The sequence below is a fragment of the Ochotona princeps genome, chromosome 4 (assembly GCF_030435755.1).
Source record: "Ochotona princeps isolate mOchPri1 chromosome 4, mOchPri1.hap1, whole genome shotgun sequence".
Taxonomy (NCBI): Eukaryota; Metazoa; Chordata; class Mammalia; order Lagomorpha; family Ochotonidae; genus Ochotona; species Ochotona princeps.
The window spans coordinates 70,737,506-70,762,974 of NC_080835.1; the positions used below are offsets into that span (position 1 = coordinate 70,737,506).

The 25,469-nt window shown below is 51.4% G+C and overlaps 2 protein-coding genes across 4 annotated transcripts; both read right to left on the reverse strand.

Annotated features, from left to right (window-relative positions):
* Window positions 1-314: 314 nt before the first annotated feature.
* On the reverse strand, window positions 315-7,182 carry HMBS (hydroxymethylbilane synthase). Of its 2 annotated transcripts, none has more exons than XM_058663785.1 (14): window positions 6,989-7,182; window positions 4,585-4,638; window positions 4,225-4,297; window positions 3,847-3,896; window positions 3,702-3,757; window positions 3,251-3,328; window positions 3,005-3,082; window positions 2,820-2,895; window positions 1,899-2,012; window positions 1,647-1,685; window positions 1,292-1,411; window positions 1,034-1,087; window positions 846-932; window positions 315-752 (listed from the first exon to the last, which is right to left on the reverse strand). In XM_058663785.1, the coding sequence occupies exons 1-14, from the start codon at window positions 7,034-7,036 to the stop codon at window positions 579-581; spliced, it is 1,101 nt and encodes a 366-aa protein (XP_058519768.1). In that variant the 5' UTR covers window positions 7,037-7,182; the 3' UTR covers window positions 315-578. The 2 variants fall into 2 exon arrangements, with proteins under 2 accessions (XP_058519768.1, XP_058519769.1); XM_058663786.1 differs by lacking the exon at window positions 6,989-7,182 and adding an exon at window positions 4,791-4,897.
* A 1,741-nt stretch (window positions 7,183-8,923) lies between these two features.
* On the reverse strand, window positions 8,924-24,315 carry VPS11 (VPS11 core subunit of CORVET and HOPS complexes). Of its 2 annotated transcripts, XM_058663788.1 has the most exons (16): window positions 24,061-24,315; window positions 22,133-22,277; window positions 21,865-22,000; window positions 21,379-21,542; window positions 19,456-19,703; window positions 18,579-18,780; window positions 18,022-18,173; window positions 16,407-16,593; window positions 15,860-16,006; window positions 15,565-15,753; window positions 15,286-15,447; window positions 14,588-14,727; window positions 14,297-14,499; window positions 14,015-14,186; window positions 9,559-9,781; window positions 8,924-9,409 (listed from the first exon to the last, which is right to left on the reverse strand). In XM_058663788.1, the coding sequence occupies exons 1-16, from the start codon at window positions 24,249-24,251 to the stop codon at window positions 9,245-9,247; spliced, it is 2,826 nt and encodes a 941-aa protein (XP_058519771.1). In that variant the 5' UTR covers window positions 24,252-24,315; the 3' UTR covers window positions 8,924-9,244. The 2 variants fall into 2 exon arrangements, with proteins under 2 accessions (XP_058519771.1, XP_058519770.1); XM_058663787.1 differs by lacking the exons at window positions 19,456-19,703; window positions 21,379-21,542; window positions 21,865-22,000; window positions 22,133-22,277; window positions 24,061-24,315 and having other exon boundaries at window positions 18,646-18,761.
* Between the last annotated feature and the right edge of the window lie 1,154 nt (window positions 24,316-25,469).

A 25,469-nucleotide genomic window follows, 5' to 3' on the forward strand; every position in this document is an offset into this window, starting at 1 on the left:
GGGGGAGGAGGGGTCAAATGGACTAATTTTGTTTATTAAAAGATCTTTTTTTTAAACAGTGTCTCTTGATTTTGTCCAAATTGTCGGGTTGCCCACTTCGTTGTCGGCAACTGAGGTCGAGGGGTGAAGGGCTCAGCTGATTGAAACAGGATCAGCTGTAACTGGATGGGATTTTAGGATCACGGATGGGTGTTCTCAGGCACTGGAGGCAGGAACCAGGAGTGGTCCAGAGTGCAGCCTCAGAAGTAATAGTTAAAGGGCTTTGTGTTTGCTGGGATGGCTGCCAAACCCCACCACAAAAATGATGAAAAAGACCACCTTCAGAGCTGGTTTATTAGTAGGGTTGGTTACATTCAAAGGCTGTGGGTTGGATTTTTTTTTCTGTAAGAGATGAAGGTCCCATTCACCAGGACCCCACAAGGTGACCACTCGGACACCATGGGAAGGCAGGTCGCTGGAAGTCTGGGACCACCCTGCAGTTCAGTTTGCAGAACTCGTCCCACAGGAGATCCGGGACCCAGAGGGCCCGAGTAGGCACTGGAGAGCAGCAACCCAGGCACCTGGGTCCCACAGGTCCTTCAGTGGGCATCATTCAGTTGCCGGGCAACATCCAAAATGTTCTTGGCTCCTTTGTTCAGTAGCAAGTTGGCCAGGCTGATGCCCAGGTTCTCAGCAGCCACCTGGGGTCCTCGTGGAATGTTCCGGGCTGTGATGCCTACCAGCTGTTGATCATCCTCAGGGCCATCTACGTGCTGGAGGAGGAGAGGATGTGGGGTTTGGGGAGGACCAAATGCAAGGTGACCGGTCCCCCTGGTCATTCTTCCCTTGCCCTCCAGCCTTCATACCTGGGCAGGGACCTGGATGGTGGCCTGCATGGTCTCCTGCATGCTATCGGACCCATCCAGACTCCAGACTCCTCCAGTCATGTAGAGCTGGGAAAGAAGATGGCTGCCTCAGCCTACTCTTAGGGGACCCCTTAGCTGGGGCGCACATGGGGAAGTACCATCATCCTTCTGGCCTGACTCCTGCTTACCTGCCCATCCTTCATGGCTGTATGCACTGCTACTGGCACACTGCAGCCTCCTTCCTGCCAAGACAGGTTCCTGTGAACACCAGTGGCCTCCAACCCAGGGCCCTGGGACCACATCTCTTAGACCTGAGGACAACTGAAGGGACAGCTGCTGGCCCAGATCTGGCTCCTCCCACACACACCAGTCAACAGGTTAGCCCTGTGTCTGTTTGGCACTGCTGTTCCCAGTCCCCACCTCTCCACAGGAGAGCACAGCCCTACCAGGTGCTTCAGAAAGGCCCTTTCGGCAATGCAGCAAAGCAGCGTCTCGGGATCATGCAGCACAGCCACCAGATCCAAGATATCCTGGTCTTTGGCTCGCACTTCCACACCCAGGGCTCCCTGATGGAAAACATTGCCCAGGCCCTCAGGGCTCCGTGGAGCTGAGGCTGGGATGCATTTCCCTCCCCATCTCCCCAGGGCTTTCCAGATCGGGGTAGCACCCCGGCCAAAGCCCTCGCTGAGGATTTTGTTTTGGGGAAAGCAGAGGCAGAAGTATGTGAGCCCAGCTCCTTGGCTGAACACAAAGGAAGAGGCTCATCAAGATGCAGCTGTCCCGCTCCCCCATCAGGCCTACCTGGCCCACAGCGTACATGCATTCCTCAGGCCGCAGGATCTGTGAAGAACAAGTGGGAGTGAGGAAGCCTGAACGCCCCCAACAGCAGTGCGGAGCTTGAAAGCCTGGGTAGGCACATTTGTAAGTCTGGTGCCAGCCTGGAACCCATGTCCAAGCTGACAGTGCCATATGTAGGGGGGTCGATTAGGAAGAGCATTAAGAAAGAGGTGCCAATGAACTGGGGGGAGGCGAGGGGAAGGGGGTGGGCCATACCTGCCCTACCCGGTTGTGCCAGCCCATGCGCTGCAGGCCAGCTACAGCCAAGATGATGGCACTGAATTCCTGCTGCTCGTCCAGCTTCCGAAGCCGGGTATTGAGGTTTCCCCTCTGCAGACAGCTGCTAAGGACAATCAGGAGCCTCCTGCTGGCCCTCCGGCTGACTTCTACTCACCTCCCTGTCACACGTGATAGCTGTCCAAAGTGCTTCCATGGGCCAACCCGTTTCATCTCACAAGCCTAGGAGGCAGGTGTTATTATTCTCCCAAGTTGTTACCTTGGAGAGTGCAGTATCAAGAATCTTGTCCCCAGTGGTGGACATAGCAACTGAGGAGACAGACAAGCAGGTGACCATAGGTCAGCATTTATGGGGTTTACAAATGAGGGCAGTGATGAATTAAATAACCTACCAAAGGTTAACAAAACATTTGAGAAGCCTCCCCTAAACCCTAACACTGTGTGTTTCAATGTTCCACCCAGAAGCTTCCAAAAAATTCTCTGTATGTTCCTAGTGGGACATTTAGCACATAATACTAATTTTAAAATGAGCTCTAGGAAATTACATATCCAGTGTAAGAGGCAACGCAAGATAGTAGCATAGATGCCAAATATGGAAGCACCTTCTAAACCTCCCACCATTGTTCAGTATTGTTCTGAACCTCACACCCATCTTCGTCTCCAGAACTAAAATGTCCATTCTGTACAAGCAGGGACAATGATGATCTTACTCACTAACCGCTAGTGCCAGGCTTTTGCCTGGGTCTGAGAAAACCTTAAAAGACAGCTGGGTGGGTGGGTGGAAGGACAGATGGCTCACTGCCCCCAGGGGCCACCTGCCCTACCACTGTGAGATTCCCTCAGCCTTCGGGACAGTGTCTTCCTCCATGGCTGCTGCTCCTCTCTCTTCTAAAAGGATACAATACTCTTGAACTCCAGATGGGGGAACTTTCTCTGCAGCTGGGCTGCTCTCCGCAGGGAGCTGGTCCCCACAACACTGCACAGAGAGAAAGGGTTCCGAATGAGACCCAGCATCTTCTCTCAGTCCCGATTCCCTCCACCTCTGATGCACGTTCCACAAAGAAGCCTGCGCAAACCCCACTGACCTTCTCTCTGGCAAGGTCTCTAGAGTCTTCCCAATAAATTTGGGGTGAAAGACAACAGCATCATAGGGATTCTCCCGCCTAGGTAAGAAAGGGCAGAGAATAAGGAAGAGTCGTCGGTTCACTGGTGTTAGCATGTTCTCCATGCTCAACACTCCTTGGGGCAGGGGCGAGAGCTCAGCCTCCGAGGGGAGGTCAAAGCTACCAGGAGGCCAGCGCCCAGCCCGGGCCCCTTCACCACACACTTACTTGCAGATGGCTCCGATCGTGAAACCAGGAGGAAGCACAGTGGGCAGATCCTTCAGGGAATGAACAACTAGGTCCACTCTAGAGAAGGGGGTTAGGGGTGGAGGCAGCAAGGGCTCAGGGCCTAAGCAGCTGGCCCCAGACTTTTCTCTCCCATCCCCACCTCTCCTCTGGCAGTATGGCCTAGGACAGTTCAAAATCAGGCTTTCCAAGACCTCAGAACCCTGACATCTGCTGTCTCCCCAACTTCCCTCCCATTCCAGTGCCTTCTACGCATCTCGCTTCCTTCTCAGGCAGCCAGATGGCTTAGACCCAGGGTGCTCTCCTCTGAAGCCAAAAGCAGCACCGCCAGGACCCCCTACAGCCCATCTGAGCCTGGCTGACATCAGGTCTGTAGTTCACAGGGGTCCCCGTGTGACAGGTGGGTGCCCCACATGCCCTACTGTCAACTTACTCATTCTTCTCCAGGGCAAGTTCCAGTTCCTTGGTGAACAGGCTCTTCTCCCCAATCTGCCAAGCAAGAATGAGTCAAGGAATGACTCTCTTAGGGGGAAAGGAAGACGATCCGGGGAACAGGACTTGGGGGCGGAAGTTGTTACCTTGGAGAGTGCAGTATCAAGAATCTTGTCCCCAGTGGTGGACATAGCAACTGAGGAGACAGACAAGCAGGTGACCATAGGTCAGCATTTATGGGGTTCAACCCTGGGCTAAGTTCACAGTGGGGATGAGGGCACACCAGCCTCAGTTGCTGCCCTCTGGGAAAGTCCCATCCAGCAGGAAGGTTGGACAGGCCCAGAAAGATGCACAGCAAGGAAGTTCAATGTCAGACTAGCTCAGGTAGTCCGAGTTAGAGGTGTTAATGGGGAGTAGCCAAGAGCAACTCTTGGTGGCAGCGCACGGCCAAAACAACCATGCTCTGCCCTCTGGTCCCATGGACTGACTGCCCATCACCTCCCACTCTTCTTTAGAAAACTCACTGATGTCAAACTGTAGGCCAGGGTATAAGGCTTTCAGCGTCGCCACCACACTGTCCGTCTGTATGCGAGCCAGCTGGGAGCAGAGATTCCAATTAATCTTGTCTTTGCCCTGATCCCAGACCCCATCTCCTATCTCCTATCTCCATAGGATCAGGAAGACACTGGAGGATTGCCATTCTCATCTGGGAATGAGGAAGGCTTCGCCTGGGGGTGCTCTGAACCCCAACTTCTCCCATAGCCCAAGGCCCATCTCTCTGCCAAGCCCCAAGAAAGTAATGACCTGCCCACTAATTCCTCTGTGGCAAACTTGCCACAGTGCAAGCAGCACGAGTCTTCCGACCTAACCATGTCTGCACTCACCTGGCTCTTACGGGTGCCCACTCGAATCACTCTCATCTTTGGGCTGTTTTCTTCCTGTAGACAGAGTCCTCAGGTCACAGTCCCCTCTGCTCCTTAGCATCCAAGAACCAGAACCACTGGCTTGGAAGAAGGGAGCCACAGCCCCAGGCCTTTGGCCAGCTGGATCTCAGAGTGGGGAAATGCAGCAAGACTGAGCCCCCCTTTACCTTCCTCAGCCCCTTCTGCCTGCTCAGGGAGCCAGAGGAGTGGTGATGAGAAGGCAGTGAGAGTAGCACCTGCTGTCACTGCTGTGCCGTAGCTGAGAAACACTGTGCCCCAAAGACCAGGCCAGCTGGGGCAGCTCACTGTGGGAGTGCTGTGCATGGCCAGGTGGACAGGAGAGATAGGCCCATCAGCCTGGCTCCAGGGAAGGTGGAGCTGGCCAGGCCAGGGTCGTGGGGGCCACAAAATAAACAATGCTGAGTCATGGGAGAGGTTTACTGTCCACCGCAGAGCAGCACTTGAGAACACTACCAAGAGCTGCTCCACACTGCAGGGTCCTTCCTGGCGGAACGTGCATGCTGAGGACTGGGCTTGACAGATGGGGCGGGCAATCCAAGCCCAGCCTCAGGGGCTATCCCATCACCACCTGCTTGTGGGCTTATAAAATGAAGAGGTCTAACTCCAAGTTTCCTTGGGCCCACACATGCTCTGGAACCGTGAGGCTGAGGTGCCTGATGTCACCCTCATCCTCCCACTCCTGACACCCTGTCCCTAATGTTACCCGATTGTGTTCACAGGGAAATGCTGTCAGAGCAAAGATTCAGACACACTCCCTGCCAAATGCCAGAGAATCCTGGACAAAGGTGCCCGGTGCCAAGCAGGTTGGACGGGGCTCATCAGGCTAAGACACAGGTCAACATTCTTTCTACTTCAGTCAACAACCACTATATATAATGTCAACACCCCCTGCTCTGGGCTCCTTTTCCTATGCAAATCTTTGGCAGCCAGACATCCTCTGTTGCTTGCTACTCTGGGACTCTGCTCCATGGCACTGCTCCTCCAGTATCTCGTTTGCAAATCAGGCTGAGGCTTAACATGCTAACCACGGCCACTAAATTCTGGGCCACAGGGAACCCTGGCAAAGAACCTTGGGTTCTGGAACTGCCAGGTTTAAGAAACCTTTTTTTCTTTTAAAGATTTATTTATTTTTATTAGATATACAGAGAGGATGAGAGAGGAAGATCCTCTGTCTGTTGAATCACTCCCCAAGCGATCGCAACAGCCAGAGAGCTGTGCTGATCCGAAGCCAGGAGCCTGGATCTTCCTCCGTGTCTCCCACGCGGGTGCATGGTCCCAAGGCCTTGGGCTATCCTCAACTGCTTCCCCAGGCCACAAGCAGGGAGCTGGATGGCATGTGGGGCCACTGGGATACAAACCAGCACCCAAACGGGATCCCAGTGCGTGCAAGGGAAGGACTCCAGCCACTAGGCTATCATGCTGGACCCTCAAACGACCTTTGAAACTCAGAGTATTTGCGTAACTTAATTGACTGAACTGTTTTTCCAAAAGAGTTTAGGTAGGATGAAGATGCTACAGCTAATTGCTTTTGCATATTATTGCTGTCATGTGCCTATCAACGAATATGCCACAGGAACACAGGCTGGCTCTAAAGGGTGAGGTGACTCACTAACAGGGCAGGCTGTAGCTGGGGTCCAGATCTTCTTACTTCAATAGCTAAGAATCTCATTCCTCACCAACAGGCTGGACCAGTAGATAAGCAGCTGCCCCATCTCTGGCTTATCTCCGGTCTGCACGGGCCTCCACGGTTCAGTGGTTAGCATACTCACCAGCCCACAGCCCCATAAAGCAAGCTAGGAATCTTGAGACGCCCACCCCACCCCGTCGTGGTAACTCAGTGATGTGTCTCACTGTGGGAGTGGGCTGGGACTGAGCGGAAAAGCAGAGAAGCCCCACTTCCAAAACATAGGGATGCAGTTTGGAGACTGCACTCCTCTCCAAGTCTTAAGTTGCAACAGGCTGTGCGTGCGAGGGAAGGACTCCAGCCAATAGGCTATCATGCTGCATCGGGGCCGGCCTCGACCATACACAAACTTCCCCCCGGTGCAGCCTGAGTCACTAGAGTTTTGTATCCCAGGCCTGGCAGGCATCCCACCCTTACGCCGACTAGGGTGGGCAGCATGAATCGATCTGAAACCAGCCCACCGCTGACTCATTTCTGCCTTTCCTTCCCATAGGCAATGTAGCTACTTGCCCTTTAAAAAAAAAATTCTAGACACCTCCCCCCCCCACGACGGATAGCCGTTCTGGCCAATAGACGTCGCGGACGTCCAGCAGCGACCAATCCATTGCAAGGCTCGTTCCGGAAGCCCGAAGTTAAGCGGGTCACCTACTCGGGACTCACCGTGGCTGCAGTCCTTGCAGCCGCATCGCTGTTGCCGTTGCCAGCCATGGCTCCGCTCCCCAAGGAGGCCAGGGCTGTCGCCAAGGGCTCCCGGGTCCGGGGAAGCCGTGGGCCCCGGCCGGCGGGAAGCCGGGGCACGTGGAGCCCGAGCCCGTGCTGCGGCCTCAGACTCGGGGCCCGCAGGGAGCCGCAGGTCACTTCCGGTGCCCGCCTTCGGAGCGAGGCCCCTCCTCCGGGCGGGCCTGACCCTCCCCGGGCTGCGCCGGCCTTGACCGCCCGCCTGAGCCCCGTGCGCCCGCAGCCTGCCCTGTGCCCACCGCCCACCTGTGCCCGGCCAAGGGCGGCCTTGCGCAAGCAGGCGGGCTAGTAAGCTCAGAAATAAATGGAAGTCTTGCTTAGGGGAGAAGTGCCTCTCATCTGGCATCTGGAGCAAACGCAAAGCCCCAAGACTGTGCTGCTTCCCATCACCTCCCTGCACAGTGCACCCACAGCAGTGGAAGCCTCGGATGGAGTTTCTGGCTGCTGGCTTTGGCCTGGCCCAGCGCTGGCTGCAGCCTCTTGGCGAGTAAACCCGCAGATGGAAGCATTTTCTTTTTATGTCCTCTCTCTGTAACTTGCGTTTCAAATAATTACATTTTTTTATTTTTAAAAGATTTAATTTTAGTGGAAAGTCAGATATACAGAAAAGAGGAAAGAGAGAAGTATCTTCAGACTGCTGATTCACTCCCCAAGCAGCAGCAACGGCTGGTGCTGAGCAGATCCGAAGCCAGGAGCCAGGATCTCCCACAGGAGTGCAGAGTCTGAAGGTTTTGGGCTGCCCTCAATTGCTTTCCCAGGCTGCAAGCAGGGTGCTGGATAGGAAGTGGGGCCGCCAGGATTAGAACCAGCGCCAAAATGGATCCCAGCGTGTGCAAGGCACTTTAGCTGCTAGGCTACCGCACTGGGCCCTCAAATATATATACTTTTGAAATTCATGTCTTGTATTGGAAAGGCAGGTTTACAGTAGGAAGGACAGACAGAATGATCATCTATCTGTCTGCTGGTTCATTCCCCAAATGGCTACAACAGCAAGAACTGAGCTGATCCCACTGGCAGCCAGGAGCTTCTGGTTCTCACATGCAGGTTCAGGTTCCCAAGGCTTTGGGCATCCTCCTCTGCTTCCCAGTCAGGGAGCTGGATGGGAAATGAAGCAGCTGGGACACGAACCAGCATGTTGGCATTTGCAGTTGGAGGATTAACCAATTGAGCCATCATGCCAGCTCCCAAATATTTTTTTTAAAAACCCAGGGTTATGACGTAGGAGTTAACAACATGGTTGTTAGTGGAAAAAAGCTTTGCAGAAAAAGTGCTTTCGCAGTAGCATTATTCATAATTAAGCAACAGGCATCCACATACCAACCTGGGACACCAATTTACCCTTCAGGTCTTTATAACAGCCCCACAAATCTACCCTAGGTGAAACCACACAGCCAGGATTTAGACTCACCTAAGTGGTGCTGCTCCCATATGCTATATAGACCACAACTGTCTTCAATCAAACACCCTTGTAGGAACAACACCCTCCCGGGAAGTGTAACCCAGAGTACAAACTTACAAACCTGAGCTAGTTCAATAAAAGGCCTCTAATCCCGTCTATCATCAGGTAAGGAGTATGGCGGATCAACTAACGACTCATTCAGAAGGCAAGCCGAGTTGCAGGTTTCACATCAGAATCTGCCTTTGACACAAACAGTAGACCTGCCACACTACAGCACAAGAAGCCTTCTGGATGCTTGGTCGCTAGCCTCTGGCTCATTCCTCAAGGAGCAGGAGGCAAGTGCCCCACCTGCATGGAGTGAGGTGCACAGACATCACCACCGGCAGGAGGATCGGAAGTACGCTATGCACAATCAGGATCCACCAGCAGGTCCCTGGAAGAAAGTCCTCCACCTCCCACAAAGCATTCTGTTCGTTTATTTAGAGGAAGGACCCAAGCACAGCCTGGTGCTCCTGGACACAGAAGAAAGCGGCTATTGTGCGTCCTCAGACGTTGCTGAGGGGCCCTCCCTTGCCACCTTGAATGGTCTACACTGCTAGTCCACGGGAGGGAGGGAAGCCTGCAGAAGGAGGCGGCCACACCAAGTACCCTGGGGTCCAGAGTCCGAGGGAGGGGGTGCTGCAGGGGTGGATGTCTGCCTCCCTTCTGTGCAGCTGCTTCAGGCCTGCGCGTCTTTCCAGCTGTGCCTCCACTGTCCACTGCTTTCTCCTGAAAGCCACTTAAGTGCCCCTCCGGGAGTGCACGAGCAGGTCCCGCTGCAGCCCTGCCTCCAGGCCAGGGGTCAGTCTGGCTGAGGGAGGGTCGGTCAGCAGAGTCAGTTTGTTGAACACACCTCTGCCAAAGTAGTCAGCAATGACGGAGAAGCTGTCATTGGAGCACTTGAGCTGCAGAGGGGAAGAGGCAGGAGAAGGAAGAATCAGAGCGGATGTGAATGTTTCCTACATGAGGAGAAAAGGAAAAGAGCCCAAAAGGGCTCGGCGGTGCCGGGACACTGGGGGATCCCCCCTCCCTTGCCCCACAAATTCCCACCCACCTGGTGCTGGAACTGATCGTGGAGGTCTCGTTTCTGTTCCTGGGCCCGGATCATATCCATGACCTTCCGGTTTTCTGGGAGGCAGGTGGGGCAGTCGGCATCACTTTCAGAATAACTCTCGAAGCAATGCTGGTGGAAGGAATGGCCGCACAGGAAGTGGACAGAGGGCAACTCCAAGGCACTGTTGCAGATGCTGCATTTGGTCTTCTGGAAAATCTTTGGACTGTGCGCAAGGGAGACCAGATGTGAATGGCGAGCCACAGCACAGGGGCCAGAGAGGGTGGTTGGAGGACACTGGGAGGGACCCCTGTCCTGCTCTCACCACCTCCAGGAAGCCCCCAAAGGACAGCAGCCCGGGGTCTGGGGTGGCTCCCTGCATGCTCCTGGCAAGTCCAAGGATCCCAAAGGGGACAGTTTTCTGTTTCCACAACTTCCAAGAGATTTTATTCCAGCTCTACACTTAGATGTGACATTCTTGATGAGGCCATTTTCTACCACCTTGTCTAAAATTCTAACACCAATTCTCCCTCCTCAAGCTCTCTTCAGAACTTATCACTACCCAACATAATACAATAGCTGGCCTACTACGGGGTTTCTGTCTGTCCCTCTACAAAATGATGGCTCACAACAAGACTTGGGACTTGATCAAGATACAGTACATATTTGTGAAATCAAGAAACTATTGTTCTCGGGTCCTGTGAAGTTGCCTAGTGGCCAAATCCTCACCTTGCAACTGCCAGGATCCCATATGGGTGCCAGTTCATGTCCCAGAGGCTTCATGCCCTAGATGCTCCACTTCCCAGCTAGATCCCTACTGATGGCCTGGGAAAACAGTGGAGGACAGTGCAAAGCCTAGGGACCCTGCACCTGGTACCAGACCCAAAAGAAGCTTCTGGCTCCTGGCTTCAGAATGGCTCAGCTCCGGCCATTGCAGCTGCTTGAGGAGTGAACCAGCAGATGGAAGATCTTTCTCTCTGACTCTCCTCCTCTCCCTGCATATCTACCTTTCCAATACAAATCTTTAAAAAAAAAAAAAAACTATTGTTCTCTGATAAATATTTTACAAAGTTAAGAGCACAGGTTAAGAATCGGGTTTGAAGGGACACTAAGGCACAGTGTCTAAGACGAGGGCGAGGACAGGTGAGGGGCTGTGCCAAGCTGAGTCAGAGCAACCACTGGCATATGCACGACCTATTGCTGGGAACAGGCCCGGATGGGAAGCTAAGGGGACACTCTAGCTGGGTTGAGGTTCCCACCAAGCAGCATGGGGCTGGAATGGGGATTGCGTTCTGATCAGGATACGGCTATAGTCTCCCTTGGCACAAGTGTGGGCTGGGACTAGACGCACCAAGCTGGGGTAGACTCCAATACCATCTGGTGTCCTGCAGGACCAGGATAGATGTGGGATGGACTAGGCTAGGTCTCAACCCCTACTGAGCCATGTATGAGCTGTATGTGGGTATGGATGAGCCGTGGCTGGGCTGAAACATCCAACAGTAAGAACCAAATTGGGTTGAAGGCCAGTCAGGAAAAGTCACTATTCCTGCTAGGACAGGAGGTGAACTGAGTAGGGCTGGCTCATGGACCCCCCTGGTATGCGCGAAATCTGGCATTGGGAAAGTTTCTGATGGAGGAGCCTGGGCAACTCCTCTGGCATGACACAGACCTAGCAGGTAAGCACAAGAAGCGTGACAGGAAACAGCCCAGAATAGGCCATGGAAAGTTTCCCACAGGCATACATTTGGCATGGGTCTGGGCTGACCAGGGTGAATCAGTTCGCATCATCCACTGAGCACCAGAATCTGAGCACCAGAACAGAGTGTGGGTAGAGCCAGGTTCAGCCACGACAAAAACCAGTGCACATTACAGAATGTCAAGGTGAGGTGACCTGTATCGGATGTGATCGCAGTGCCCAACCAGCACACGTGAGGACAAGGGAGAGAGGGGGCGGAGCCAGCAGGGGGAATATGGGGGTGTTCCCCTGCAGGATGGCTACTCCCACTGGAGAACATGAGCTGGGATGGGGCAGACCAGACTAGGCAGGGCTACAACACCTGTGCGCCTCATGTGGCCCAGATCAGGGAAAAGCCAGGCTGGGTTGATTGTTTCTACTGGTGCAAACCAAAATTAGAGTGGGTGAGGGTTGGTTGGATTTAGTCGCAGCATCAGCTGACAGAAGCTGGCACTGGGGGCTAATTCTGTCAAGTCAAACCACAGAACCACCTGGAGAGTGCATAATCCAGGAGTGGGAGTGGCCTAGAAGGGAAATAGTGGGCTCCTCCCTCTTGGGTTACCACTCCCACGGGAGGGCACGAAAACCAGGACAGGGGCTGGGGTGGCTAGACAGAAAGGCACCCAACAACATCTGTGTGGGCTGGATAGTGGAGCTGGTTAGATGGAACTAGGCTTCAATGACCATTGACATGTATGAGAGCTAAATGGGATGTGGGACAGACTGGACTAGTCTGTCACACATACTGGCAAACCAGGGTAGGGAGCGGGCCTGGTGGGGGTTATTGTGGGTCGCTGCAACTAGGCTGCAGCTCCCACTGGCTTATGTGAGGGCCGAGTGTGTGCTGGGCAGAACCAGGCTGCACTGCAACACCCATTGGTTCCAGTGGAAGACAGGGCTGGAAACAGAACCAACCCAGCAATTGCAACCACCAGCTGACTGGAGCGATGGACTATGCCGGGCCCTGTACTTGCTGGTACATACAAGAATCTTATCTGGGAACACCTCAGACAAAGTTTCTTTGGGGATCTACCCAATCGAACTGCCAGACTCAGAACCCTAACCATGAAAAGACAGAGGACAGAACAAGTCAATCAACCACCTCAGCCATATGTTAGCAGTGAAAAATTGGGCAAACGGAGACTCTAAGATGGACTATGTCAATCAGTGGATTCGTCAACGACCTCATCGTGCTTGGAATGGCGAGACTGGCAGCAATTCATAACTGTTGAACTATCAAACCCACTTGAGCAAGACCCTTGGAGCATGCCCCACACCAGGGACCTGGGGTGGATGGGAAATTGGGTGGGGCTTCTCCCTTAAAATCCCCCTTTACCTCAGATACATGAAGGAAACAATGTGGAAATATCAGTCTCACCCACTTTCCTATAGCCCTTGAACCTTTTTACCCTAATTAACCATGTAAAGACTGTCAAAAATATAATAAAAAAATGGAAAAAGTTTATAAAAAAAAAATCGGGTTTGGACCCAGTATAGTGGCCTAGCATACGCTGGGATCTCATATGGGTGCTGGTTCTAACCCTGGAAGCCCCGCTTCCCATCCAGCTCCCTGCTTTTGCCTGGGAAAGCAGTCCTGACCTGAAAGCCTTGGGACCCTGTCTGTACCCACATGGGAGACCCAGAAGAGGCTGTGGGCTCCGAGCTTCGGATTGGCGCAGCACTGGCTGTTGTGGTCACTTGGGGAGTGAATCAGGGCACAGAAGATCTTCCTCTCTGTTTCTCCTCCTCTCTGTATATCCGACTTTCCCAAAAAAATAAAATAAATCCTTTAAAAATTGATAGGAATGATATACTACTATAGTTTTAATAATTCTGTCACTATTTAAAATGCACCTTGTGGGGCTGATGTTATGATGCGGCAAGTAAAGCTACAACCTATGATGCCAACATTCCATATGGCCACCAGTTCACATCCCTGCTGCCCCACGTCCACTCCAACTCCTTGCTAATGGCCTGGGGAAATCAGTGGAAGATAGTGCGAAAATTTAGGTCCCTGCCATCATGCGAGAGTCCTAAATGAAGCTCCTGGCTTTGGCCAGACCCAGCCCTGGCCACTGCAGCCATCTGGTGAGTAAACCTGCAGATGAAGGATCTCTAGTTCTCCCTCGCTCTGTGTAATCCAGACTTCCAAGTAATAAATACAACTTTCACATCATGAAAGAAATTTAACATCTTTTCAGTTGATTATTGTTTAGAGTCCCTGCTCATTTTTCTGCTGGACTATAGTCATTTTATTTGCTAGAATCTGTCTGGTAGAATCATTAAGCCTTTGATTACAGTATAGTTGAAATAAAAATCAGATCTTCAAGGGGCAGCACTGCAACCCAGCATATTACAGCTCCACTGGCCACACTGCTTTGCTTCTGATCCTGCTCCCTGCTAATATGCCTGCGAAGCAAGCAGAAGATGGCCCACGAACTTAGCTCCTGCCACTCAGGGGTGACACAGAGCTCCTGGCTCCTCACTTGGTCCTGGTACAGATCTGCCTACTGCGGCCACCTGGGGAGTGAAGCAATAGAAGGAAGATTCTCTGTTTCCTCTGATATGCTCCCAAAACACCCAAGCAGATCTTTAAGACTACAGCTGAACAAACACACACTATGCCATCCAGGCTTCCTGTGTGTAATGAGTCTTTTCTATATCCCAAGAGAATGGGTTTGCCACCGGGCTGTTCCCTCCCCTGCACAGCTGAGCACTGGGTACCTCGCCTTGAGTTCCTGGATCTCTTGGCGGATGCGTGTAGTCTCCTCTCGGTATCGCCGCACCCGCAGTTCATCCTGGGCGATCTGCTGGCTCTGCTTCTGCAGTTTCTGCACCAAGTAGTCCCTGATGACTGACAGAGTAGCTGTGGAGTTGTGGGCCAGGGTCTGCACCACTGAGAGAGGGTCCGAGAGGAGACAAGATGGTGAACTAGATGGAGCGGAAGGCGCCCATCCCAGAGCCCTTCTGGTCGTCAGCCTCCACCAGTCCCATCCTCCACAGTACCTAGGAGGGGCGGCATGAGGTTCCTGGTCTCGATGTGCTTAAGCACAGCCGCCACATACTCCTTGCAGTCCTCCTCCTTGCGGGCGAAGTAGCTGAGGGCCTGTTCCCAGAGGGAGGGGTCCTGCTCGCCGTGGCGCTCACACACAGCGATCACCTGCCGGTACTGCTCATGCTGCATGTGGTAGTGCATTATCTGCTGGAACCTGGGCCGGGCAAGGGCACGTCTCAGCAGCTGTCCCTGGAAAACTACTTGAATCCTTTCCCTTCTCCGTAATCTCCCCACACACTTACAGCTTGCCCTGCTCATAGAGGTAAAGGACGCCATCCTGGAAGTCATGCATCTGGCACAGGACCAAGGCCTTGTCAAACACATCACAGAAGCGGCCACTCTTCAGCAGGGAGATGGCCTCTGCATGAAGCTTCTCTTTGACCTAGGAAAGAGAGAGGGCAGAGCTGCTGGACATGGGGGGACATTCATGCAGCTGCTTAGGACCATGCCCACTGACTGGTTCTCTCCCTCAGTCCAACTTTCTCTGCACCTATGGAGGAGATGTCATTGCTGGTTTCAGGGCTGATTATAGGAAAACAATGAGGGCCTGGCGTGCTAGCCTAGTGGCTGAAGTCCTCGCCTGGCACACACTGGGATCCCATATGGGAACCTGTTCTAATCCCAGCGCCCCCCCCTTCCATCCAGTTCCCTACTCGTGGCCTGGGAAAGCAGTTGAGGACAGCCCAAAGCCTTGGGACCCTGCACTCATGTTGGAGACCTAGGAGAGGCTCCAGGTCCCCAGCTTCAGATCAGAGCAACTATGGCTGCTGCAGCCACTTGGGGAGTGAATCATCACATGGAAGATCTTCCTCTCTTGTCTCTCTTCCTCTCTATATATCTGACTTTCCAAAATAAAAAAAAATACAATCTTAAAAAAAAATGTGGACAGCAAGTGCTGTCCTGCTCTCCAGCACCTCCCACGCCCTCGGCCAGGGCTCACCTGGGGCTCCTTCTCGTGGGCCCAGTTCTGCAGGCGCAGCTCAAGGAGTGTGTCGTAGACACCCTGGGGGGAGTCTGGCTGCACCTCACTCATGTGCTCCAAGAAGGCTTTCAGCTCTCGCGGGTTGTTGGCAAAGATGGGGATGAACTCTTCCGAGTTGGCCTGGGATGGCAAGGGAGGCGAGGTGGCTCAGTGAATGAGTCTGGTACCCCACACAGTTCCCCAAACGGTCCCCATGGTGATCCTGGCTGACCCCAGCTACTCTCCCAGAGGCCTCACCCTGCAGCCTGGAGCCTCCCTGTCACCTCGGCCTTCTGTGCTGGGCCTATAGTCAGTACAGAGTCCCTTCAGCAGCTGGGTCGTCTGCTCCGGGATGTGGTGCATGAGGATCTTGCCATAGCGCTTCATGTTGCTCTCTGCCTGTTCGAATGGCAGCTTGCCGATATACTGAAGCGCCTCCTGGTAATTCTGCAGGGAGGGGAAAAACAGGGTAGCACTTGCTCCTGCCACTTTCATCGCTCTGGGATGGTCTCGAGATGAATGGAGCACTGATTGAGTCAAGAGCCTCACCCACCTTAATGTCCTCGAGCTGGATCTTCAAGTACCACTCATGATGGGCATGGTTCTCCGCCAGGTAGAGGGCATGGGAGTAGTAGCCAGCCTGCCGGAGGACCTTGATAGCTGTTTCCACGTCAAAGTGGACTTCACTCTCGCTCTTCGTCTGCCAGAGAGATACAAGATAGGGTCATTCGCACAAAGGTGGGGCTGGAGAAGGCAGAGGAAACAAGCAGCTGATGTTAAGACAAATTCCCAAGGTGCTACCAAAGCCCGTGCTTGGAGAATGTGAAGCTAGTCTTCCTCACAGCTCCCGATGGAAAGCTGGAGAGCCTCCTGGACACACAGTTTCCTCAAGGTCACTTCCTTGGGTTGGACTATGTGCCAGGTTCTGACATCATCAAGAAGGGAGATGGCAGCAAACTGGCAACACAGCTACTCTGCCTCCCCATTTACAGAGGGTGGTGGGTCCCCAAATAAACCCAACCTTTTCCTGGGTTTTACTACAGAAGGGAGAGACCTGGGACCCCACAGCCCCTGAATCCTCTTCTAGCATTGCCCTGTACCTTGATGAACTCTTCCAGTTTGGAGCTATCTTTGAGCTTGGTATAGCAGTTGAGCAGCAGGGTCGTATGGTCGGCATTGGCCAGAGACTGTCGGTGCAGGGTCTGCAGGTAGGCGGTCAGGTTGTGGATACGCTGAGCATCCAGAAATTTGCGGATCACATAGGATGGTTCCAACTTCCCAATGGTTCTAGAGAGATACCAGTATCATCTGGATCAGCACCATTTTCCAAACTTGTGTGTGCAAGAATTATTTGCAGATCACGTTAACACGCAAATTGGTCCAGTAGGTCTGGGCAAGGCTCAAGATCCTGCATTTCCTTCTTTTTTTCTTTTAAAGATCGATTTATTTTTATTGCAAAGTCATACGAACAGAGAGAAGAGAGAGAAATCTTCCATTCATTGGTTCACTCCCTAAATGGTCACAACAGCTAGAACTGAGCTGATCCAAAGCCAGGATCCAGGAACTTCTTCTGGGTCTCCCACATGGGCAAAGGGCCCAAGGCTTAGGGACATCCTCGACTGCTTTTCCAGGCCACAAGCAGGGAGCTAGATGGGAAGTGGAGCTGCCAGGACACAAACTGGCACCCATATCGGATCCCAGTGCTTACAAGGTGAGGATTAAGCTCCTGAGCAATTACACCGTGCCCCAGATCCTATTTATTTCTGTCTCAGGTAACACTAGCACTGCTAGACTGTGGGCTACACTGAGTACCAGGGTCCTTGGTAATTTTTTTTCTTTAATTCACAAAATAAAAATTCTAACAAAGGCCAGAGTTGTGGTATAGTGGACCCCTGTTTAGAATACCAGTATTCTAATCTCAATGCATCAGAATGCTACTTCAAGTTCTGGCTACTCCACTTCCAATCCATCTTCCAGTTTATGTGCCCAAGAAGGCAGCATATAATGGCTCAAATACTTGGGCTCCTGCTACCACCCATGTTGGAGACCAGAATGGAGATCCTGGCTCCTGGCAGTGCCTGGCTGTTGTGGTCATTTGGGGAGTGAACCAACAGACAGGAAATTTCTTTCTGTCTTCCTCTCCCAGGTACTCTGCCTTTCAAATACATAAATCAACATATCCTTAGGTGGGAAAAAGGAACATATTTACAGGGTGCCATGTGATGTTTCAATACATGTGTACAACAAGTCAAGCCCAAATCTATGTGAACACAATTATCTCATGTTTTCATGATAAAAATACTCAATATCATTTCTTTTAGCTTTTGGAAAAATATGGTATATTATCATTTCCCATAGTCACTCTACTGTGTAATATAATATGAGACTTCTAACTGTAACCTAATACCTACCAGCTAACCCACCCCAGCCATCTTTCCCTCTTTCCTTCTCTCCATAAATCTATACAATAAAAATAAATCTTTAAAAAAAATGGCTAAGCTTAACTTTAAAACAAGAGTTCAGTTGCCTACAAATTAGACCTTCCCCTACACTGCCTTTCCAACAGGGTACCTGTCCTCTCCTGTGAGAGGGTGCAGTTTTTACAGGAAATACCAAAGGTTCGGGATGGCGTTTAAGCCCCGCCCCCAGCACAGGTTTCAGGCTAGCTGACTTCTTCTCGTTCAGAGCTCTATCCCAAAATGCCTGCAGACTGACCGAATGTACTGCTGGACAGCCCCATCGTGGTTGCCCTTGCTGTAGAGATGGTCTCCATATTGCATGAAGATCTGGGCCAGCCCATCACTGTCCAAATGCTGGCTCTTGGCCAGGTTAATTGCCATTTCAAATAAGTTCTTCTTAAATAGCATCTAGAAGAAGAGCATCATAAAGTAGGAAAGAGTCATGAGAAGGCTCCTCTCCAAAATGTACCTGCAACACACGTCAGACAGCCCTGGAGCTGCCATCTACCCATATACTCCCCAGAGCACTCCCACACACCCTCCCACACGCCCACCAGGCCAGCAGCAGCTCACCGCAAAGGGTTCTCTGCTAACAAAGTGAACCTTGAAAGTGGGCTCACGCTCCCAGGAACTACTTTCCTCCAAAACTTCATCCAAGACTATTAACCTATTGTAATTCTACCTTAGATAAGGAAACTGAGTAAGGTGGTGACCCCAACGGAAAGAAGCACCCCAGCCCAGTGACTAGGGGAGCCTACTTCTGCAGCTACTTCCAGGCGTCTGTGACTAGCTCTGGGAACCTGGTGGCCTTGCCTCCAGTTTGGTCTGGGTGTCCTTCTCCTGCAGTGCGTGGACCCGCCCGTCCCTCGTCAGCACGTACAGGGAACCCCACTCAGCAAGCACATCCACTACATCCTCAAAGACAGCGCTATAGGCTATGAACTTGTTGCACAGGTCATAGACGTTGAGAATCTGCTTGTCGGAGCTCTGTGAGTCCTGGCCGGTAAACTCTGACCTGTACAGGAAAGAAAAAGCATCAGACATGTGTATCACCTGTGTCCATTCCCTTTCAGTTCCTTTCCCAGGGCAATTTTGGCGCCGCCCATTCCACTCAGGACAAATCACCTATTTGGCCACCCTTGCAGCTCGTCCCTAACACCCAGCACGACACTGGAATGTGCCAAAGAAAACACACAGGCCTCATCTGACCCTTGGAGTTCCTATCATTAACCCAGGCAGTAGACAGGCAGCCTTTCATGTAAAAAGGAATCACCTGATGGCTGCTGTGCTTGGGACCAATGGGAACAAACCAATACCTAACACTGAGCACTTCCATAATGCCAGAGCTCCTGTCTCCCTACTCCACATCGCTCTGGAAAGCCACAACTGGGGGAGGTGCGTTCACCACTTTCCAGTTCCTCCATTACCTTAAGCCCTTGTTTCTGTCCAACTTACTTTGACTAAAGAGTGAAAAAAACAATCAATACAAACTCCACATTTTCTGGACCTCTCTAGTATATCAAGGCCAAGGCAACCCAGCAAATATCTGCAGCAGAAACTCACGTTTCTCAGTACAAATTAAGTCTTAGTGTAGTACAACCTTTGGGAAACTGAAGCTAGAAACTGGCAGGATTCAGTCATTAGGATGCCAATTTGGGAAAACGAGTGCAGCTCCCTCCTGGGTCCTTACTTGGGGGAAACCTTCCGGTCACGAGAGACAATGACAAGGTAGCCCCGAAACCAATGGGCAATGAGCTTATGGCCCTCAAAGGCAAAGCAGGGCCCACGCTCGTCAGGCTGGTACAGGTAGACACACTCGTCTCCAGCCACGATGAACTGCAGGTCCTGAGAGGGGTCGCTGAGGGCTGAGCAGCGCAGGCCACAGCCATGGGTGTCCAACTCCACACGAGGGTAGTCCTTTCCAGACACGATGTAAGACTGCAGAAAGAGGGGAAAGTTCCCTTTGAGGAGGCAGCGCTGAGGCCCTCACACAAAAGCATTCCCCTCTCTGGAAGATGGTACTTCCAAATGCTCAAGGAAGAATTGGAATTAAAACCTAAGATTACAGACAGGCGTCCGGAGCAGTGGTTAAAGCAGATGCCAGCATCCCTTACCAAAGCTGCTCCGTTTCTGACCCAGCTTCTTGCTAACGTGCACCCAGGCAGCAGTAGGTAATGGCTCATGTACTTGGGTCCTGCCACTCACATGAACTGTTATGGGTGCTGATTTGAGCTTAACTTAGGCCTGGGTGTTTTGAGTTACTTGGGAACTACACCAGCCTATGAGCGAATGCTTTTTTTTTTTTTTCAAAACAAACAAACAAAAATTAATTAAGTAATTAATTTAAAAACAGGACAGGGTGGGCCCAGCGGAGTGGCCTAGCGGCTAAGGTCCTCGCCTTGGACGCACTGGGATCCCATATGGGCGCTGGTTCTAATCCTGGAAGCTCCATTTCTGATCCAACTCCCTGCCTGTGGCCTGGGAAAGCAGTCGAGGAAAACCCAAGGCCTTGGGACCACGCACCCATGTGGGAGATCTGGAGGAGGTTCCAGGCTCCTGGCTTCGGATTGGCACAGCACCAGCCATTGTGGTCACTGGGGAGTGAATCATCGGAGGGAAGATCTTCCTCTCTGTCTCTCCTCCTCTCTGTATTTTTGACCTTGCAATAAAAATAAAATAAATATTTAAAGGAAAAAAAAAATCAGGACTGGGTGAGCACTGAGGCCCAGCATATTAAGCTGCCACTTGGGACACCTGAATCCCACTGAAATGTTGGTCTGATTTTCAGAGACTCCACTTTCAATCCAGCTTCTTGCTAGTGCACCTGTGAAGTAGCAAATACCAGTCCAAGTGTTTGGAATACTGTACCCACAAGGGAGACATGGTTATAATTCCCAGTTCCTGGCTTAGGTCTGCCCCAGCCATGGCTGTTGTGAGCATTTAGGAAGTGAATCAGTAGATGGAAGAACTTTCTTTCTCTGCCACTTTGCCTTTCATGTAGATGAAAATAAACATTATTGTCTAAACAAGAGTATTCTTCAAAAAACAGGCTGTTTTGAGTTAGGAGTGCCAGGAACTAGAGAGTCAAAGCAATCTGTCCAATGTCACTTAACAACTTATGGGAGAAAAAAATCAAACAGGTTTTTTTCTTATTACAAGCCCAGGGTTCCTTTCCTAAGTCTAACTGTTCCCAGTCTCCTAAGAGAAGAAAGAAAATGCTAAGCTGGAAAAACGACTTCACGCTATCTGATGAAAATGCTAAGAATGCTCTCTCCTAGGGAGAGCATGGAGGCATAACAGGTAAAGCCTCTGGCTGCAGTGCTGGCATCCCACAGTGACACTGATTCGAGTCCAAGCAGCTCCACTTTCAATTCAGTTCCCTGCTAAGGCTCCTGACTTCAGATTGGCCCGGCTTTGGCTATTACAGCTATCTCGGGAGAGAACCAACAGAGAGATCTTTTTCTGTAACAAGAGAGAGAGAAAAAGAAAAGAAAAGAAAGACAGACAGAAAGAAAGAAAACTATTTCTCCTTTCAGTTCCTTATCCCTAGCCCCCTGATCAACATTAACACCTTCCTGCCTGCCCCTGGGTTGTGGAAAGGCCTTGGACATACCTGGACATTCTCTGTTGTCACAACAAACAAGTGGGTAGTTTTTCCTGCTTGGCGAAAGGCCAGGCCAGTAACAGGATAGTTGCCCTTGTGCAAAACCTGGGTCTTGCTGTGTCGGTCCCGGGTGATGTCTCCCTTGTTCAAGGTAACACTGCCATCTGTGAAACCTGCAGGAGAGCAAGGAGCAGGACTTCACTGAGGCTGAAGATATCAGGAAGCAGAGGGGAAAAAAGACCACTGAGACAGCAAGCAAGAAGGCCCAGGTTTCCTCATTCCCAGAGTCTCCAGTGACTAACCCAAATATGGGGACACAGACTTCTTTTCAGAGAGCATACTTAGATGCTTTCCAATCCCCAACTGTACTATCTAAATGGCCTCAGTTCCAAACAAAACGATCTCATTAAAAAAAAAAAAAAGAAGAAGAAGACCTGCAGAAGCTACTGTGAAGAAAGCCGACAAAGGCTCTGGAAGTTCTTTCTTTCTGCTTACCAATGGCCATGAAGTTGAGGTTTTCATGGACAGTCAAACAAGACACGACAGTTGGCTCTGTTCCAGGGATGGCAGGGAAGATGCGAGTGCAGAGTGGATTGCCACCATCTCTCTTCTCCAGGTTCCAGATCTTTACCTGTGGACAAACCTCAGAAGTGTGAATGCTATCCATCCATCCCCCAGCAAAAACAAACACACACAAAAACAAAACAAGTAAAAAACAATAGACAGGCTTCTGGAACTTTTCCTCTTCCCTTCTGGGACTCACCAGAGGGTTGATGCCCTCTTCATCCTCACCGACAGATGCCAGGATGTTGTGCTGCTTCAGCTGGTACAGGTGAGTCACCCGTAGTTTGTAGGCCTGGAAGCCTGTGAGCTGTAGGGAGCGTGGCAAGAACCAGATCTGGCCTTCCATATTTGTAGGCAGTCAAGGTACTTCCTCTCCAACAAGAGATACAGGAGTCCTCTCAGCTAGGGTTTCACTGCCCATGGTTTCAATCACCCCATTACCCATCACCAACCAGTCTGAAACCACTACTACTATATTGGAACTGGAATGGTGGCACAGCATATTAAGCCACCACTGGCCAAGCCGGCATCCTGGCTCCCTGCTAATGCACCTGTGAGGCAACACACCATGGTTGAGTACCTGAGCCCCTGCCACCCACGTGGGAGACTCCTACAGAGTTCCATAATCTTGGTTCAGCCTGGTCCAGCCTTGTCCTTGTAGTCATCTGGGAAATGAACCAGTGGATAGAAAATATCTTTCTGTCACTCTGCCTTTTAAATAAGTAAAATAGATCTTAAAAAAAAAAAAAAAAAACCTATACCACTTAAACAGAGCAATGAGGAAGTAAGATATTTTGAAAGTGGGACTATGTTTATGCGTTTTTAAAAGCAAAGTTATGCAGAAAGAAGGGAGAGGTCTTCCATCTGTCAGTTCACTCCCCAAATGGCCACAAAGACCAAAGTTGAGTCAACCTAAAACTAATGGCCAGGGGCTGCTTCTGGGTTTCCCACATGTGTGCAAGGGCCAAAGAACCTCAGCCATCTTCTACTGCCTTCCCAGGCCGTGAGCAGGGAGCTGGATCCAAAGTGGAGTAGCAGGGACTCTAACTGGTATTCACAGGCAGAGGATCAGCTATCACACTGGTCCTCAGATTTACAGTATATTGCTATAATTGTTCTATTTCATTGTTGTTGGTCTTGTACAATGATTAATTTATAAATTGAGCTTTATCAGAAATATGTATGTACAGGAAGTGCTTAACTTGTGATAGTACTGCTCACAGTTTTCCAATTTCACCATGATGCCAAAGGAATATGCTTTGAGTGCTGTATGCTGATGACCTCTTCCCAGGATAGCAGTGCACTGCGCGTCACTAGCCTGCCTGATTCTGCCTGACAGCTTACAGTCAGCCAACACCTGGTACTCTACAGTGCACAGTGCAGCTAAGCAGGTTGGCAGGCAAAGTGTAGGAAATGCATTTGCAACATAAATATTTTCAGGTTACAATGGGTTTATCAGGAGGCAATTCTATCCTAAGTGGAGAAACATCTGCATAGAAAAACACAACATACAGCGATTTATCCTTTCCATGGGTCCAGACACCACTGGCACTGGTGGTCTCAGAGTGGAATTAGTGCATTTATGTTTGGATCAGAACTCTAACATGTATATCTTCTTATTTAAAAAAAAAAAAGTCAATGCTTTCCTCACACATCATCTTGTGGGGCACCCTGTCTTAGACAGTGAAGGAACCACAGTTTCGTGGCAACTGAATAAAGCACCAAGCCACAAACTCCCAGTCTCACATCCTCTTTCCTGGGATTGGCCAAGAGAAAGAATGACATCCTACACATTCCTCTTTCAAAGCCAACCAGCATGCTTTTTTTTCTTTTTTCGTTTTTTTTTTAACTGACCTATCTTAAAATAACCTTGCCAAGTTGGCATGACACCCTTTTTACCCAGAAAGAAACTGAAGCCCAGTGGGTTTACAAGACTTGCCCAGGACTCATCAGATGACAAGCTGGAAAACGGACATCCTTCTTTCTTTCCATCAGACCACGGAGGAGCTCTGGGCGGCCATCTAAAGGAAAGCGGGCCGAGGCAGGAACCACTCTGACAGACAAGATTCCATTCTAGCTGGGTCTCTCCAGGCACCGGGGAAGGAAGCAGACAGCTCCGGGAAAAGGATATCTCCAAACACCAGGCTCCCGCGGCCCGAGTCGCAAACAGTGATACCAGGAGGGAGACTAAGGAACTTGGAAGCAGCGGATCCAGCAGCAGGCACGGTCCCGGGAGCTGCCCCATCATTGCCCAAAGGTTCCTTCACCAGTTCCTTGTCGAAGAAGACGAAACGCCGCCACTGCAGGTAGGCCGCCATCTTGGCCGCGGTACCCCGCCTCCAGGAGCGGTGTCACGTGAGCCGAGCCCGCGGATCATGTGACCAGCAGGTCCTGCGAGTATGCGCACGCGCACAGGCGCAGGAGGCGGGGAATGATGGCCTCCAGCTGCTGAGAGTGAGGGCGGGACAGTGGGTTGGCTGCGTCCCCTAGGAAACGCTTGCTTTGTGGCTCCCAAGTCGGCGGGACCAGAACAACGAAGACCCGGACCCCTCGCCTTATGAACATCTGTTTCGTCCTACGCGAAAGGAGCATGCACTGAGATCAGGATAAGGAGTGTCACGCGTTTTGGGAGTTGTAATGAGCTGTGCCTAAGATAACTGTTCAGGCCTCACTGGACTGTGCAGTATAACGATGCCAGTGTTTAAGCTGATGGAGAGGGGAAAATAAAGCCAAAATATTTGTGTCTTTGTTCCTAGACGTAGCTTGCGAACACTGTCAGTGTTTTTTATTGGTTTATGTGTCCTGCCTAGCAGATTAAGTCCTCGCCTTGCATGCGCCAGGATCCCCTATGGGCAGCTCCACTTCCCATCCAGCTCCCTGCCCGTGGCCCTTGTCTTGTCATTCCTGATGCTCTTTCACCAACACTGAGCACAGCTCCCAGGGGTGGATACTAGCAGCCTGTGATTCAGATGCGCTTAGGATATGCCCTTACTGCATACTGCATATCAGAGTCAGCGTTCCAGTCCTCGTTCTGCTTCTGATCCCAGCATTTCTGCTAATGTGCACCCTGGCAGGAACCAGGTGATGGCTCAACTCACTAGGTTCTTGCTGTCCACGTGGACTCTGGATTGAATTCCAGGTTCTCAGCTTCCAGTCTGCCCGCTGCTCCTGGGGAGTACACCAAAGACCTCTGTTTGTGTCTCTGATTCTCAAATAGAAAAAAAAAGCAAATGAGCGCTGGCATGGTTCAGTGGCTAATTCGCTCCCTTCAAGTGCCAGGATCCCATACAGGCACTGTTGTTCATGGCCTGGCTGCTCCACTTCCCAGCCAGCTCCCTGCTTGTGGCCTGGGAAAGCAGTCGAGGATGATCCAAAGCCTTGGGACCCTGAACCTGCGTGGGAGACCTGGAAGAAGCTCCTGACTCCTGGCACCTGGCTTTGGGTCGGCTCAGCTCCGGCCATTGCAGCTACTTGGGGAGTGAACCAGCAGATGGGAGATCTTTCTTTCACTCTGTACATCTGACTTTCCAATAAAA

Bases quoted from the DNA above. Each gene is read 5' to 3' on its own strand.
- HMBS (XM_058663785.1), bottom strand. From the start codon at position 7,036: ATGGCTGGCAACGGCAACAGCGATGCGGCTGCAAGGACTGCAGCCACG. The intron at 3,083-3,250 runs GTAAGTGTGTGG...TTTCTTACCTAG, and splicing joins ACGATCGGAGCCATCTGCAA to GCGGGAGAATCCCTATGATG. The intron at 1,088-1,291 runs GTAGGGCTGTGC...CTGTCTTGGCAG, and splicing joins GGGCCTTTCTGAAGCACCTG to GAAGGAGGCTGCAGTGTGCC.
- VPS11 (XM_058663788.1), bottom strand. From the start codon at position 24,251: ATGGCGGCCTACCTGCAGTGGCGGCGTTTCGTCTTCTTCGACAAGGAA. The intron at 18,174-18,578 runs GCAAGGCCACCA...CTCTTCTTCTAG, and splicing joins ACACCCAGACCAAACTGGAG to ATGCTATTTAAGAAGAACTT. The intron at 9,410-9,558 runs GTGGGTGGGAAT...TCCCCTCTGCAG, and splicing joins ACGATCAGTTCCAGCACCAG to CTCAAGTGCTCCAATGACAG.